Below are 13,862 nucleotides of genomic sequence, written 5' to 3' on the forward strand. Positions count from 1 at the left end.
CATGTGACCACTGCAGCCAATCACTGTCCTTATTTGCATGTATTGCACATGGATGTACGGCACGTCATTCCTGCAGCAAAGTAAACAAAGATTGACCGGGACCACTGTTGAGTCAGTGCTGGAGCGGTGGTGGATTTAATAGTTCATTTCCTGCAGTTAGGCTAATTTTTAAAACTCCCAGACATCCCCTTTAATGCTAGGCATGTACTGCTGTTGTCATTTACCAGAATCATACAAGCAAATCCTATCTACATCAAATCTACAGTATCCACTTACCTACTGTCAATGCCTTACCTGAACCCCGTGTTCACTCGCCCATCTGCCGTTTTTCTGCTCTTCTAGCGGGCGCTATTTACAAGCAGTTTAGCTAAGCAGCCATAATAAAGGTTTCGTCGGGCCCCAGGGAGCCAGTGAGTAGGGTTTAGTGATATAGGAAATATTATCACTATACAGAACTTGCTATCATCATAACCATATTTATATCATGATATCGAGCCCAATTTTAAAAGGAATACAGGAAAAAAATAATAACGCTAAAAAACCTTTTAGATAGCAAGTAGACAATGGTTTTGAGCTGGTTCTAATAATTTCCTACAATTTTTTAGTGGTTGTATAGATAGACTTCTGAGGCATTTATTGTATACAGGCATACAAAAGTGTTTTTTGTCAGACCTTACGAATCTGACAGAAAAAAAAATGGTGGCATGTTCCACCGGATGCCATATCCAGACCTACCAACTTTTGTATCTCCATATATAGCAGCATTAATAAAGCATAGAAAGAGAAAAACCTTAGAAAGAAAAGTTTTAACAACTTCTACGCCAAAACTATTCTCGTAGTGTCCTCTGGGCGATTGCTTTTTTACCAGGCAAGTGCCCTCCTATCTAGGCTTGACTAATTAGGCCTTTAGGCTTGAGTGGTTTTTTTTCATTGACGCTTTTCAAGAGCTATAACTTTTTTCCTTTACTGTTGATGGAGCTGTATGTTGGCTTGTATATTGCAGGACAGGTTGTAGTTTTATTGGCACCATTGTGGGCTACATATAACTTATTACCTAACTTTTATTAATATTTTTTTATTAATATTTTTTGAAGCGGGAATAAAAAAAAAACAGCACAAAAACCGTCATGCTTTTTGTTTTGCGATTTTCTTTTACACCATGCGCCATTCAGTATAAATGTTAACTTTATTCTATAGTTCGGTACGATTACAGCGATACCAAATATGTATTTCTTATGCTTTACTACATTTGCTGAATATAAAAATGCTTTTATTGAAAAAACGAACATTTTTCTGTTGCCACATTCTGAGACCAACTACTTTTTTCTTTTTCCGTCGAAGTAGCCATGTTTTTTTTGCAGGACAGGATTTTTGGGGTTTTTTTGGCACCATTTTGGGGTACATAACATTTACTATTTGACTTTTATAAATTTTAACATTTAAGAAATGGGGAAAAAGAGAAACTCAATTATATTTGCTTTTTTTTTTTTTTTTTTACGCCCCACGCAATATTGTTATCTCTGGTCCCGGTAGGAGATGGTTGTGTTGTAATAACAGCCGCGTCCTGCCGTTGATCGTGTGGGTACAGTGGCAGTTCACACAGATCATTATGACCTATAAATCCCTTACAGAGTAGGAACTATCACCAGCTCGTGACAAAGCCAAAATGAGCCATGCCCTTAAGAGCAGTGGTGGAGTATGTGTCCTGCTGCTCCAATCAAACTTTGAGAGTGACGGAAACAGCTGAGTACAGCGTTTGGCTGTTTCCGTCATTCCCATAGGTGCAGCAGGCAGATGCTCGACTGACGCTCTACTCAGGCTCCTCCCTGCGGGGGTGCATTTAGGAGAAACGGGAGCCTATCTAGTGATTAGTAGGGGTCCGATGCTCCAGCGATCAGACACGTATCTACCCTGTGGATAGGTGATAAACGTCGATTCTGGAAATACCCCAATTGAAAGTTGCAAAATGGTTGTTTCGATCATACACGCAAATAATAAGAACATATGAGAACATGTTCCCTCCACCACAGCCTGGTATTGTCCGTGAATACAGCGCCATTTACACATAATTCATCATGAACTTCATCACGCTGTCCAGCTCATTTATATGCAGCCCTCACACTAGCCACGCCTCCTGACTGGAGAGCTCGCTATATTCAATTGCATGATGGGATTTGTAGTTTTCCCAGGGAGGTCACCAATATGGCTGCGCCCACGCCGGCGTCTGGTACAGTGAATCGTGTAGCGTCTCCCAGAACAGAATGAGTGGTAACATGTGCCAGTACAGCTAGTGGAAGCGCAGGGTCGTAGAAAGTGAATCAGATGGTGAGTGATCATCTGGGAATGCTATATGCGGGTGAAAGATAGAACAGCATGTCACCTTTCCAGTCACACATAGCATGGCCGCATAGGCATGATGAGCTTTTAGAGTGACAACCTTCGTGTCCATGGTGACCGCATATTAGTACTGACCATATATATTATGAGTTTTGTTACAATTGACAGAAAATTGTCCCCCCCTAAATCCAGCAATGTTATTGATAGAGGTGCCTAACTGGTGTCTGGTGTGTGCCAGCTTTGCTTCTGCCAGGGGCAGTACCATATAGACAACAATATTTGACCGCTGTCATGGCACTGACGTTTTGTGACATAAAGCTGCACCGCTCCTGCATCCCAAAAACGTGTATAAAGTTACTAGCAGTATTTGCTGTATTTTAAAATAAACATTTCTAGGAAAATGTCTCTAGAACGGTTCCTGCTGAAAATCGCACTCCAGCAGCGCGTGTAAATGTGAGCAACAAACATGGTTGTGTGTATATGGCTGACATTATAGTAGGATGGGGGAGGGGGCTCTGGGGCTGATAATGTTTTGGGATGGGGGAGACCGGGATTTCCGATGTTATGTCTGTCAGGTGTCTGTCAAGTATTACTGTATAGAGTGGTACAGCATTCTAGGCTATTCTTACTGTCACAAAGCTACAAAAACCTTGTGAAAAAGTACAAATACAAGTGTGAACATCTATTACGGGTGCAGTCACACGTGGCAGATTTTGTCGCAGAAATTTCTGTGACGGAGAATCCGTTCCATTTAGGGGGAGTTCACACAGAGTTTTTTTTACGCGGAAACCGTGTCAGAAAATGCCTCCCATTTATTTTAACGGGAGGCAGAGGCGTTTTTTTCCCACGAGCGGAAAAACCGTCTCGCGGGAAAAAGAAGGGACATCAATGGGAGACGGGGAAAGCGTATTTTGCTGCGTATTTTGCCCGCGGCGCTCAATGACCGCGGGCGAAAAATGCAGTGAAAATCGGCGTGCAGGCGGAGCAAAATCTGCGTCAATATTCCAAACGGAATTTTGAGGCAGATTTTCCGCCTGCAAAAAAACTCAGTGTGAACCCGGCCTTAGATGACTGGAACAGGTTTTCAGTCACAGAAAATTTCTGTAACAAAATCTGCTACGTGTGACTGCACCCTATCACAGCCATATCTGATGTGCATACCTCCCAACTTTCCAGTATCACAAATAGGGACAACCGATGCAGCGCAATTTTTTTTATTTTTTTTAAGCCATGCCCCTATTCCCACCCAATCCCCGCCCATACACTCCCAGTTCAACCCACACAGTATCATACTCGCATAGTGATCCCACACAGTATAATGCCACTATGGCTGCCCCCATACAATATACTGCCCACACAGATGCTCCCATACAATATACTGTCCACACAGATGCTCCCATACAGTATACTGTCCACACAGATGCCCCCATACAGTGTACTGTCCACACAGATGCCCCCATACAGTATAATCCCTACACAGATGCCCCCATACAGTGTAATGCCCACACAGATGCTCCCATACAGTATACTGTCAACACAGATGCCCCCATACAGTATACTGCCTACACAGATGCTCCCATACAGTATACTGTCCACACAGATGCCCCCATACAGTGTACTGTCCACACAGATGCTCCCATACAGTATACTGCCCACACAGATGCTCTCATACAATATACTGTCCACACAGATGCCCCCATACAGTGTACTGTCCACACAGATGCCCCCATACAGTGTAATGCCCACACAGATGCTCCCATACAGTATACTGTCCACACAGATGCCCCCATACAGTGTACTGTCCACACAGATGCCCCCATACAGTGTACTGTCCACACAGATGCCCCCATACAGTGTAATGCCCACACAGATGCTCCCATACAGTATACTGTCCACACAGATGCCCCCATACAGTGTACTGTCCACACAGAGGCCCCCATACAGTGTAATGCCCACACAGATTCTCCCATACAGTATAATCCCTACACAGATGCCCCCATACAGTGAAATGCCCACACAGATGCTCCCATACAGTATACTGTCCACACAGATGCCCCCATACAGTGTACTGTCCACACAGATGCCCCCATACAGTGTAATGCCCACACAGATGCTCCCATACAGTATAATCCCTACACAGATGCCCCCATACAGTGTACTGTCCACACAGATGCCCCCATACAGTATACTGCCTACACAGATGCTCCCATGCAGTATAATGCCCAGACAGATTCAGCGAGCTGACGGTTCCCTGCTTCAGAATTGGGTTCAACCGTATCTGAGGACCGATGACAGCAGGACATACCCCTACCGCCTGGGATAGTTGGAAGGTATGGATGTGTATGTTTACTTTGTATATAGTTTTGCCAAAAATAATAATAAAAATAAATAAATAAAAATTAAAAATTAAAATATATATATATATAAAAAATGTTGTCTGATGCATGTTCTCTATGCACAGCCAAACGACTGGACCAATCTTTCAGCTCTCTAGGACCTACCGTTCTCAACATATTCATAAAAGCAAATATGACACCACTGGCTTCTACATGAAGGACCTTCCTCCATATCACATGACCTGTATTAGCTAATATAAGCTTGCAGGTCCTTCATTCTTAGGCCTCGTTTACACGAGCGTGATATACGTGCGTGCGACGCGCGTGCTTTTCAGATATATGTTTTCACATATATTAGTCTATGGGGCAGTGCAGACAGTCCGTGAGTTTTGCTCAGCGTGAGTCCGCTGAAAAAAACTCACGACATGTCCTATCTTTGTGCGCTGTTCGCGCATCATGCACCCATTGAAGTCAATGTGTGTGTGAAAACCACGCATGCCGCACGGAAGAAATTCCGTGCGAACTGTGTGATTCGCCCAACAGCTGTCAAACTCTGAATGTAAACAGAAAAGCACCACCTGCTTTTCTGTTTACAAACATCCAAACGGAGTGTCATAATGATGGCGGCTGCGAGAAAATCACGCAGCCGCGCATCATACGCTGATGACACACGGAGCTGTTATGTGCCTTTTGCGCATGCAAAACGCCGCGTTTTTTGCGTGCGCAAAACGCACATTCTCGTCTAAATCAGGCCTTAGCCTCATTCACATACACACAGTTTTAGACCAGGTTTCCATAACAACCAAGCCATTTTTCTTTATTCTACGTGTTACTCGGGGTAAACGAACTGTACCTATGCTGGATTTGAGCATTCCCATAAATTGAAACCCTTTCATGCCAGTCATGCCTCCAAATACCCTGCACTTAGACTAAAGACTCCTATGGCAACGCGCATGGCTGCTGCCCGAGCTGTTGAAATCTCTCAACAGAACCAAGCCTGTGGATTTCAGCATTCTCATAAAATGAACCCCTTTCAGACCAGTCATGCCTCCAAAAAGGAACCCTGCACTTGGACTTTATGGGAAATTAAGTTTTTAACCACACACACAAACAACAAACAAATGGACCAGTGGGAATCTGTGTAACTCTGCTATTCTATATTATAAAAGTGAATGTCTGTTTGTCGTCCTCTATAGGCATCCAAACGCCTGAACCATTTGACCCCAATTTGGTACATAGGTACATCGGGTGTTCAGGAAGGTTGATGTTCTTTATCAGCCATTGTCACATGATCACGATCCAATACTATAGAAGCGAACACAGACATTCGCTTTTATAGTAAGGATGTTTTTATCTGGCAGTAGAAGGTAGTGCACTTTACAAGATAATCCTAGATGGGAAGGTACAGGGGAGCGTTCACCCATGGCAACCAATCAGATTACTGATGGCCAGGAGGAAAGCTGCATTACTAGCTGCAGTGACTCCTCTTGCCCAACTGCAAGCTGATCAAATGCGTCATACTGCTGCTCGAGCTGCTGAAACTTCTCAGCAAACTCTGTCTCTCTCAGCAACAGATCAGACAGGTGGCTCTCAGAAGCGCAGAGACTCCTGCCCGAACCCAGGCCAGAAAGCAAGCTGAAGAGCACATCATGTTCAGCGTGCTAATGAGTGGGTTTTCATGCATGAGGCTGTTTTCAATTATGATCCAACCATAGTCTATGGCCAACCGGTAATAAAACTACCAATGTTGTTAATCAACAGGCTCTGTCACAGTCTTATGACTCCATTTCCTACTAGTTTAGCTGTTAGGTATTTGGGAAGTTAAAATTGAAATAAACAGTGTGTAACTGCTGGGGTATAGAGGGCTACTAGCGATTTCCCCATAAACCAAGAAAATACAAGGACATGGATGAGCCTCCTGGGCACCCTTGGAACAAATCCAATGAACACACAGACTGACACGTTGTTATACCGGGGCAGTGCCGGGTACTTTTTCTAGTATATAATAAAAACAATTACAGAGGAAACAAGAACATCAAATATGGCAACATGATGACTCAGTGCTTAACAATGTTGCCTTGTAGCACCGGGGCCCTGGGTTAGAATCCAACCACGGTCAACATCTGCATTGAGTTTGTATGTTTGTGGGTTGCCCCCACAATTTAAAAACATAGCCCATAATGATGGAGTGGCTTTATAGAAATATATATTACTTGTACTCATTAGTAATATTTGTAATTTGTATATTTTTCAGCTTCAGTTATATGGTACAATGCGGCCCTCAGCATTACTTTTAGGCCTCAACATTTTGAACCCGAAGTTTATACTTGTGCGACACCTTGCAACGGCTGTGGGGAAAAGCAAACAAGGAGATGACCTTCCAACCTTTCAGTACGTCGGCCGCAAACCTAAAAGAAAGGACCGTGTTTTCGTATGGGGCTTCTCTTACACTGGAGCATTGGGTATCCCAAGTTTTGTAGTACCTGATACAGGGAGGAAAAAGCCTAAACGATACCAGTTAACTCCTTATAGGCTTGACATGGATGAAAAGGTAATGTGTCCCCCAAACGTTAAGATTAACGTGAAATGCTTACTTTATACAGTGTGTGTATGTGAATAAATAAATATATATATATATATATATATATGTGTGTGTGCGTGCGTGTATGTATGTGTATATATATATATATATATATATATTCGTCCTAGTCAATGAATTGGAATATCATCAAAAAGTTAATATATTTCAGTAATGCAATTCAAAAAGTGAAACTCCCATATTATATAAATTCTTTACACACAGAGTGATCTATTTCCAGCCATTTTTTCTTTTAATGTTGATGATTATGGTAACAGTTAATGAAAACCCCAAATTTTGTGTCTAAGAAAATTAGAATATTATATAAGCCCAATTTCAAAAATTATTCTTTTTTTTTCAAATTCTTTTATTTTCCGTTTTCCACAACACAAACACGATAGTGCAAACATAAGCAGCACAAACATCTGCTCGCAGGCCTGTATAAGTTTCTACAGTAAGTGCAAGAAGAAGAACAACAACGCACAGCTGATACAGTACTTGAAACGGACGACCTATGCATCCTGAACCCGCAGCCATGCACATTGGTCCGTGAGTGGACATATCAGAAAAAGAGAGAGAAGCAACAGAGGAGATGAGACAGAGGGAGAAAAGGGAGGGAAGAAAACTGACATCGCCCCCTATGCCTCGGGATTATATTCAAGAAGTCACGATGTTCCTGAACTCAACAGAAGATTGGAATCTGACCCAGTGATACCATGTTTTGAGAAATTTAGTCCCTCTCATGGATGCCGTGAGATCCTCCAGTCTCATAATCTCCTGGATCTTGCCGAACCACATGCCAACCGATAGAGGGCAAGTTTGTCTCCACAGCGCAGGAATACACGCTCTAGCTGCGTTCACCAGATGGCGAACCACAGAGCGTCGGTACGTAGATAAAGGAACCTCGCACAAATGGAGCAGGAAAAAGGCTGGCGTGCGCGGGTCAAAAATGGTTTTTAATACCGAAATGTTGGCCTACTGGAAAGTATGTACAGTATATGCCCTCAATACTTGGTCGGTGCTCCTTTGGCATGGAGGTGATCAGCCTGTGGCACTGCTGAGGTGTTATGGAAGCCCAGGTTGCTTTGATAGCGGCCTTCAGCTCGTCTGCATTGTTGGGTCTGGTGTCTCATCTTCCTCTTGACAATACCCCAAAGACACTCTTGGGTTTGGATCAGGCAAGTTTGCTGGTCATCAAGCGCAGTGATACTGTGGTTATTAAACCAGGTATTGGTACTTTGGGCAGTGTGGGCAGGTGCCAAGTCCTGCTGGAAAATTAAATCAGCATCTCAATAAAGCTTGTCAGCAGAGGGAAGCATGAAGTGCTCTAAAATTTCCTGGTAGATGGCTGCGTTGACTCTGGACTTGGTATAACACAGTGGACCAACACAGTTGCTCAGTGGTCCAAAGTCCTGCTTTCAGATGAAAGTAAATTTTGCATTTCATTTGGAAATCAAGGTCCCAGAGTCTGGAAGAAGAGTGGAGAGGCGTCAATTCAAGTTGCTTGCGGTCCAGTGTGAAGTTTCCACAGTCCGTGATGGTTTGGGAACCATGTCATCTGCTGGTGTTCCTAAACTGTGTTATATTAAGTGTTAACTACTAGGGTTGTCACGATACCAGAATTTGGACTTCGATACCGATACTTCGTGTAGTATTGCGATACTCTATACCAAAACTATACTTTGCCAACAATAATAAAAAAAAAGTTCTTCCATTTTCTGATGTGAGGCACGTGGTGTGATGAATTTTGAACCTCCATGTGCCTCACATTAACCCCTTAATGACCGGGCCATTTTGCACGTTAATGACCAAGGATTATTTTTTGTTTTTTCACGGTCACATTCCAAGAGTCGTAAAAAATGTTTTATTCCGTCGACATAGCCGTATAAGTGCATGTTTTTTGCGGGATGAGTTGTATTTTGTAATTGCACCATTTTTAGATGCTTATAATATGTTGATTAACTTTTATTAACTTTAATTTAGGAGAGAATTGAAAATAAGCAGCTATTCCAGCATTGATTTTCACGTTATAAATTTACGCCGTTTACTATGCAGCGTAAATAACATGTTAACTTTATTCTATGGGTCGGCACAATTACGGGGATACCAAATATGTATGGGTTTTATATGTTTTCCTACGTTTGCACAATAAAAAGCCTTTTAGAAATAAATTACTTGTTTTTGCATCTCCGCATTCCAAGAGACGTAATTTTTTTTATTTTTCCGTCGCTGTGCCGTATGTGGGCTTGATTTTTGCGGCCAATGTGTAGTTTTCATTAGTACTATTTTGGGGTACATAGGATTTATAGATTAACTTTTATCTAATTTTTTATGCGGGGAATGGGAGAAAAGAGAGAATTTTGACGTTGTTTTTTGCGGTTTTTTTTGGACGCCGTTCATCCGGCGGTTTAATTAATGTGTTCATTTTATTTTTCAGGTCGTTACGATCGCGGGGATACCATATATGTGTATGTGTTATTTGTTTTGACACTTTTACTAAATAAAACTACTTTTTGGGCAAAAAAGGTAGTTTTATTTGATTTTGACTGTAATTTTTTTTTCCACAAACGTTATCATTTTTTTTATTCCCATAAGGGGACTTCACTATGCGATGTGCTGATCGCATATATAATGCTTTGGTATACTTAGTATACCAAAGCATTATTGCCTGTCAGTGTAAAACTGACAGGCAACCTATTAGGTCATGCCTCCGGCATCGCCTAACAGGCAGATGCTGAAGACAGACCTGGGGTTCTTTGTTAGGCCCCCGGCTGCCATGGAAACCCGACGGCGACCCGCGATTTGTTTGCGGGGGCGCCGTTGGGGTGACAGAGGGAGCTCCCTCCCTCTGTCAAACACATTTGATGTCGCTGTCACTATTGACAGCAGCATTTAATGGGTTAAACTATCGTAATCGGAGCGCGCTTAGATTCCGGCAGTTGCAGCAGGAGACAGGCTGTGTATAACAGCCGTGCTCCTGCCGCTGATCGCGTGGGTACAGTGGCAGTACCCGCGCCTTCACAGGACGGATATATCCGTCCTCCTGCGCGAACTAGCAGCTGCAGAGGACGCATATATCCGTCCTTCGGCGTTAAGAGGTTAATAGTAATTAACCCCATCGTGTTCATCAGTCATAATGGACAACATTGGGTTAATGTGAGGTACATGATGGGGTTAATTACTATTAATGTGAGGCACGTGGAGGTTCAAAATTCATAATACCTCGTGCCTCACTTTAATAAGTGAGATCCGTTTCTATTTTATTTTACAACAGCACAAACATCATAAATGACACTATAAATTTTTTATTACGGTTGCGACCATATCGAATATGTGTGTTTTTTATGTATTGAGACTTATTTTAATGTTTATTGTAAAAGATTTGTTTTTTATTTAACATTACATTACTTTTATTTCTTTTTTTTACTTTTTTATTTATAAACTTTAATGTACTGGCATACAGTGAAGGAAATAAGTATTTGATCCCTTGCTGATTTTGTAAGTTTGCCCACTGTCAAAGACATGAACAGTCTAGAATTTTTAGGCTAGGTCGATTTTACCAGTGAGGGATAGATTATTTAAAAAAAATATAAGAAAATCACATAGTCAAAATTATATATATTTATTTGCATTGTGCACAGAGAAATAAGTATTTGATCCCCTATCAACCATTAAGAGTTCAGCCTCCTCCAGACCAGTTACACGCTCCAAATCAACTTGGTGCCTGCATTAAAGACAGCTGTCTTAAATGGTCACCTGTATAAAAGACTCCTGTCCACAGACTCAATTAATCTGTCTGACTCTAACCTCTACAACGTGGGCAAGACCAAAGAGCTTTCTAAGGATGTCAGGGACAAGATCATAGACCTGCACAAGGCTGGAATGGGCTACAAACCATAAGTAAGACGCTGGGTGAGAAGGAGACAACTGTTGGTGCAATAGTAAGAAAATGGAAGACATACAAAATGACTGTCAATCGACATCGATCTGGGACTCCATGCAAAATCTCACCTCGTGGGGTATCCTTGATCCTGAGGAAGGTGAGAGCTCAGCCGAAAACTACACGGGGGGAACTTGTTAATGATCTCAAGGCAGCTGGGACCACAGTCACCAAGAAAACCATTGGTAACACGTTACGCCGTAATGGATTAAAATCCTGCAGTGCCCGCAAGGTCCCCCTGCTCAAGAAGGCACATGTACAGGCCCGTCTGAAGTTTGCAAATGAATATCTGGATGATTCTGAGAGTGATTGGGAGAAGGTGCTGTGGTCAGATGAAACTAAAATTGAGCTCTTTGGCATTAACTCAACGCGCCGTGTTTGGAGGAAGAGAAATGCTGCCTATGACCCAAATAACACCGTCCCCACTGTCAAGCATGGAGGTGGAAACATTATGTTTTGGGGGTGTTTCTCTGCTAAGGGCACAGGTCTACTTCACCACATCAATGGGAGAATGGATGGAGCCATGTACCGTCAAATCCTGAGTGACAACCTCCTTCCCTCCACCAGGACATTAAAAATGGCTCGTGGCTGGGTCTTCCAGCACGACAATGACCCGAAACATACAGCCAAGGCAACAAAGGAGTGGCTCAAAAAGAAGCACATTAAGGTCATGGAGTGACCTAGCCAGTCTCCAGACCTTAACTTATGGAGGGAGCTAAGGATCCGAGTTGCCAAGCGACAGCCTCGAAATCTTAATGATTTACAGATGATCTGCAAAGAGGAGTGGGCCAAAATGCCATCTAACATGTGTGCAAACCTCATCATCAACTACAAAAAAGTCTGACTGCTGTGCTTGCCAACAAGGGTTTTGCCACCAAGCATTAAGTCTTGTTTGCCAAAGGGATCAAATACTTATTTCTCTGTGCACAATGCAAATAAATATATATAATTTTGACAATGTGATTTTCTGTTTTTTTGTTTTTTTTTTATATAATCTATCTCTCACTGGTAAAATTAACCTAGCCTAAAAATTCTAGACTGTTCATGTCTTTGACAGTGGGCAAACTTACAAAATCAGCAAGGGATCAAATACTTATTTCCTTCACTGTATATCTATATATTGATAGTACACAGGCAGTTGTTAGGACATACCCAATTATGCCCACACAACAGGAAATATGGTCAGACAGCCCTGGGGTCCTTCAATGAACCCTATGCTGTCTGCCCATATATGGTATGTCCCTCGATCGCATCACAGGGATTCCCTGTGACGCGGCATTCCACCCTTCCAATTTTCCTCTTGAATGCTGCAGTCCGCTTTGATCGCAGCATTCAAGGGAAAAGTGGCGGAGATGAGAGATTTCTCTGACCTCCACCGTTAGAGCGGGGCTGCGGCTGTGTAATACAGCCACTGCACCGCTCCTGACAGCAAGTGTGCGCGGTCAGAATGAGGTGATGCGGCCGGCACTGCACTAATGAGAGGCGGCGCTGGCACTGAAGACAGAGAACATGGGGTTGTTTTGTAGTGCGACTGCCATGTTCTGTCTTCATTGCCGCCGCTCATTAGTGCAGCGCCGGCCGCATCACCTCATGCTGACCGTGCGCGCACACTTGTCAGTACCCAGGAGCGGGGCAATGGATGTATCACACAGCCGCAACCCCGCTCTAACTACATGCATGTGTTACTATACTAAGCTGTGCGGCCGCACAGCTTAGTATCGAAATACATGAATTAACAGTATTGAACCATTTGAGGGTGCACGGTATCGAAATAGTATCGAAATTACGATGCATCGTGCAACCCTATTAACTACTAAATTACCCAAGACCTCCAGATGTTAACCCACAAGATCCCCAGATGTATATTGAAATGAACCCATTCATCACCTTAGATCATCAAAGCTATTATGTATTAATCGCTAAACCACTCTAAACAACCCTAAGTAAAAAATGTGTGGCATAATTTATGTAGAAAGTTGGCATAGTCCGTATAATTAGGGGAATTTTACACTCTCTGTTGTAAGCACTAATGCTGTGAAACATTTCAAAATCCTGCGTCTGCCTTGGTGTCTGAGGGTGAAGGCCCTTTTACATGGGCTAATGATCTGGCAAACGTGCGTTCATATGAATGCTCATTTTCAATCATTACCCTGTGTAAACAGGGCAACGATCAGCGATGAACGAGGAAACGTTCATCGGGTGATCGTATCGTATGTGCAGCACAAAATGATATCGTTGATGGCAGTACATCTCCCTGTGTAAACAAAGAGATGTGTTACCAAAATGATGGAAATGCATGGGGACGAACTATCGGAGTAACGATCGTTCGACCCTATACATTACTGATCATAGCTCCTTGTGAAAGGAGCAAACGAGTGCCGATCAACAAACTGTCTCGTTGATCGGTGCCCGTTTATATGGCCAAAATTGGCCTGTGTAAATGAACCGTAAAAGCTTCTTGAAAGCACACTGTGATTCTGGTTTGCCCCGTTAAGGGCTGATTCAGACGAACGTTGCGTTTTTGCGCGCGCAAAAAACGCGGCGTTTTGCGCGCGCAAAAATCACTTGACAGCTGCGTGTGTCATCCGTGTATGATGCGCTGCTGCGTGATTTTCGCGCAGCCGCCATCATAGAGATGAGTCTAGTCGACGTCAGTCACTGTCCAGGGTGC

General features: G+C 43.0%; 1 protein-coding gene across 2 annotated transcripts in view; it reads left to right on the forward strand.

The window, feature by feature from the left end:
* The first annotated feature begins 2,181 nt into the window (after positions 1-2,181).
* The window catches only part of RCC1L (RCC1 like), a 55,156-nt gene continuing 43,475 nt past the window's right edge, over positions 2,182-13,862 (forward strand). For both annotated transcript variants that reach the window (XR_012881432.1, XM_075852888.1), the window contains exons 1-2: positions 2,182-2,325; positions 6,928-7,224. Coding sequence is in view for 1 of the 2 variants with exons in the window: in XM_075852888.1 (XP_075709003.1) it covers positions 2,323-2,325; positions 6,928-7,224 (300 nt within the window). In the remaining variant the exon portion in view is untranslated. The remainder of the gene's footprint in view (positions 2,326-6,927; positions 7,225-13,862) is intronic.

This window comes from Rhinoderma darwinii, chromosome 2, assembly GCF_050947455.1.
Source record: "Rhinoderma darwinii isolate aRhiDar2 chromosome 2, aRhiDar2.hap1, whole genome shotgun sequence".
In the NCBI taxonomy this organism is placed as follows: Eukaryota; Metazoa; Chordata; class Amphibia; order Anura; family Rhinodermatidae; genus Rhinoderma; species Rhinoderma darwinii.